Below are 4,239 nucleotides of genomic sequence, written 5' to 3' on the forward strand. Positions count from 1 at the left end.
TTAACTTGATAATAACCTACTTTCAATCATTAACGCCAGAGGTTCCAAGGTCCACTGAGTTGTCCTGAATGAATCCTGTACGGAATGCTGTGGTCTGTGGAATGTAGACTGGTATCCAATGAACTATATAGCCTTATCCTAAATGCAGATTCAAAGAAAATGTGGAAAATGAAAATCCTTTTGTGTAAAACACATCAAACCAAAGACGAAATGTTCATATGAGACGATGCTCTTTTATTATATTTCAGATGGTTTTGAGGCATTTATCATATAGGTTCATTTTACAATTTAAACATTTTTCTATAACATTGGCAATAGGAGTTTGTAAAAAAAAAAAAAAGTGCTTCCTTTTCCTTAATGTAAAGTCTCTATATCTTAGCATTTGTTTAATAGAATCCAATAAGAGTCTAGAACATTTCTAGAACATGTTATGGAATCCAAGAAGAGTCTAGAACATTTCTAGAACATGTTGTAGAATCCAAGAAGTCTCAGCCAGTGGTAAAGTCCAAAGTCTTACTTCACACAGAGAGAAGTCAAAAGGCACTGATGGATGACATCAGGCTTGTAGGAAGGCTGCTCAGGGAAAACAACAGTGACAGTTAAGTTGACACTGTGGAGAAGCGAGCTTCAAACAGTATTTCACAGCTAAACCAGTGACAAAACAGGTCAAAGGGTTGATCTTCTTCATGTGAAATCTTCAGACAGAAGACGAGGGCAACAAAACATTGCATAGTTATACTTTCTTTGAAGAAAAAAAAAATAAAGTTGCTAGAACCCTTTGAAGAACCCTTGTTGATTCCAGGTAGAACCCTTTTGGTTCCAATTAGAACCGTTTTGGGTAACATGTAGAACTCTTTCCACAGAGGGTTCTACAGTACATGGAACACAAACGTTTTTTTTTACCTGGAACCAAAAATGGTTCTCCTATGGAGACAGCCGAAGAACCCTTTTTGGAACCCTTTTATCTAAGAGCGAAGAGGAACCCTTTTCACATTTTTTTTTTTTTTTCATTTAAAAAAAAAAATCAATTATACATAAATACAAATGCCATACTTTTAGTTTATAAAGAGTTTTATTTACACTGAGAGGCGTGTTCAGATTAGTACCCAAATATATGAATGAGATACAATGTGCTTCATTCGGTTGTATTTTGAAGACATTTCTAGCGCACACAACGAACTGCTTGTGCAGAAGCAGGTACCACAGTATTACGCATTTGCAGTCGTTTGCTGTGGCATTTTAATTCAGAGCCATAGATCTCCCCAATGTGTGAATCCTGACACAGCAGACAGCAGCAGGATATACGTTCTAGCTCTGTACCTTTTTGTATGGGCTTTTCTGTCTGAACGGCAATAAATGAAAAACATTCTGATCACCGATCAGATTTTTTTTGCTTTTCAAAAAAACAAATTTTCAAAAAAAAATATTTGGAAAGCTGTGTGCACTTTGCAGTTTAATAATATACTGTACGCTCTATAAGTCAAATGCACAAATGTTTAGTTTAGTAAGACAAGAATACGGTATTGAGATGTTAACGTTAATTAAAACATGAACATCGAGCAGGCTAGTGATTATTGTGAAAAATCATGCCCCTATACCTTCAGCTGCACTGATATGTTGTTTTTGCGTGGCTAAACACACAATGTTATATAATAAGACACACACACACACAAAACACAGGTCCACTGTTCAAACGCGGAGAAATGAGCTTATTGTTTTGTACAGAAGGCACGTATACCTCAGCTGCCCTGTCTCTCCTTAATAAGAAACAAACTGTTGCAGTCACACTCTGTCAGATGAATCTATAGCGCGGTAGGCTATATCCAGCAGACGTCTACAAGTAAGTGTTTAAAAGTCCAATGTAAAAGCCACATGTAGTCCGTGTTCACTGGCAGTTGGCCATGGGTTTGAAAGATCCATCGGGAAGTTGTCTGAAGATGCCCCTTAATGTGTCCAGTTCTCGTGTAAGATGTTCCACTCTCTTCCGCAGTCTTTCGTTGTCCGACGCCAGCTCTATCACTTTCTGCTGCGTCTCAACATTACGCATTTTCGCCTTGTCTCTACTCTTCCTCACCGCGACGTTGTTCCTCTCCCGCCTCAACCGGTACTCCGTGCTGGCTTTGTCTACGCGCTTTTTGGATTTACCCCGGTCCCGGTCCCGATCTCGGTCGTCGCGTCCCATCATCTTCATGGATCCAACGGAGGACATGCTGCCATCCCTGTGATGTGGGCTCGGAACGGGAGTCGGTGGAGGCGTCGGGTGTCCGGGTTGGAGATGCATGGTCGTCTGAGCGCAGTGCGCAATTTGGTACTGGAGATGGGATAGGTGCTGTGGGAGATGCTGGTGGGAATGGTGGTAGGTGGGAGGCATAGAATGGCTCATTTCATCTTCTTCTCTTGGCTCTTGTTTTATCGCCACGGGTCTGATTCTCGTCGACTGGGTGTCGTAAATAGGTTCAAGTTTAGATGTGTCCATATACCCGGGGATAGAACCATAGCCTTGCTGCTGTTGGTGCTGTTGGTGGTGCGCCCTCGAGCCAGAGCTCACCCCGTGGGGGTAGGATTCGTACTCACTGTTCGCCAGCTTGAGTTTCTCTTGCTTCGAACTGTTGTGGAATAGATCAGCCAGGAACTCGTCGTTAAAGGCTGCAGGGTCGATGTAGGCGCTGATATCAATGGAGTTTTCGTTCTCACAAATCTCGCCGAGGTCTCCTCCTGTTCCGGACACGGGTCCAGAAGCGGAGGGGTCTTTGTAGCAGTAGGCGCTTTGCTGACTCTGACTCTGGGCTAGGCTTGTCATCAGGGGTCGTGGGGCGACCTCATAGAGGTTTGGTTGCTCCATGGAATATCTATAACCCGCCAGACATGGTGAGGAGCTGCGGGAATCCAGCTTGCTCACAGTACCGGAAGAAGCCGCACTGGCTAAAACGAATCAACAGGACAGCTCCTTCACAGGTGCGCTCTCCACGTATGAAGTAAAATCTCTAAACTCGCCACGAGGAAAGCTATAGGCTAAATGTCTTGAATAAAGCCTAGTGATTCTCCCTGGTACGACTGGTTTCCTCGAGACTACAGTTCAAAAGTACAGTGTTTTAGCTGCAGGCTGAACTACTCCACGCTGCTGAACCTCACAACTGTCAAACTACTCTCCTCTCTCCTATATATACAGAGAGTGAAGGGGGCGGACGCGCAGCATGCAGGGTCCTATTGAGCGCCTTTACGCAGCAGTAGGTTATAGTAGGGCTAGACTGGAGATCCAAGGCCAAATCATTTTAGACCTGGAGAATATGTATTGAACATAATAAATGGGATCACTTAAAAATGCTTTTGAAATATGAATAATATATATAATGGCAAAAACATTTGATTTTGACATTATTTAAATATTTTTGTTAACTTGTTTAACAAATCGATTTATTTTCTAATATATAATCTAATCCGAACAGTTTCACCCTTTGCATTTGAACACCAAATGTCCCCAGCAGAGTCATGCAACTGCATCGTTTCAATATAAAACAAGTTATTTTCATAATTGAGTCCCAAATATTTTACATTAAATATTATTTGGTTATTAAAGTGGTGTTCCATCGACGCTTCGACTAACGGTAAAGCAGATATAAGTGACTTTAATAACATATCTACTATTTAAACATAAGCTATTTCATAATGTATTTAATAAAAAATAAAAATATATTTTATTTTCATTTACCTACATATTCTCTTTCTCTTTCATATGTATCAATACGATGGAGGTGGACGTCTAACGCCAGTTTCACAACAGATTTGGTAGAAACACAATAAATATTGGGCAAATAATAAGGTAATAATAGGCCTAATAGTCGTGCCTCTCATTTATCAATTCACAACATTTAAATCAAAACTTAAATTTGATTCTATGTGCAATAAAAAAAGGTGCACCGACGAGAATCGTGCATGATAATCCACGGAGCAGTAATCTCTCTCTGCTGTAACAGACGAGATACCTGAGACAATCAACTGACAGTGTCCGCAGCACGGCGCGCACTTTGCGACTGGCTGCTTTCCTCTGCGGAAGAGCAGGACTCGGCAACCTGTTGCGCCGCGCCGCTTTTCGATAGACTAGGGGATTAGCCAACACACCGGATTGGGGGGGGGGCTGGTCACCCGGCGTAGTGAGTTTACCATCAGTTAAAAACCAGGGCGATCTATCGCCCCCTCCCATTTTATCAGGTATTTATCCGTTATGGAGCGAGGCAAGCC

The 4,239-nt window shown here is 41.9% G+C and overlaps 1 protein-coding gene across 1 annotated transcript; it reads right to left on the reverse strand.

Annotated features, from left to right (window-relative positions):
- Positions 1 to 211: 211 nt before the first annotated feature.
- LOC106562806 (CCAAT/enhancer-binding protein alpha) lies at positions 212 to 3,147 on the reverse strand. The gene has a single exon (XM_014127824.3). The coding sequence runs from the start codon at positions 2,840 to 2,842 to the stop codon at positions 1,886 to 1,888; it is 957 nt and encodes a 318-aa protein (XP_013983299.1). The 5' UTR covers positions 2,843 to 3,147; the 3' UTR covers positions 212 to 1,885.
- Positions 3,148 to 4,239: the final 1,092 nt, after the last annotated feature.

This window comes from Salmo salar, unplaced genomic scaffold (genome assembly GCF_965601325.2).
Source record: "Salmo salar unplaced genomic scaffold, fSalSal1 ptg000467l, whole genome shotgun sequence".
Lineage (NCBI taxonomy): Eukaryota > Metazoa > Chordata > Actinopteri > Salmoniformes > Salmonidae > Salmo > Salmo salar.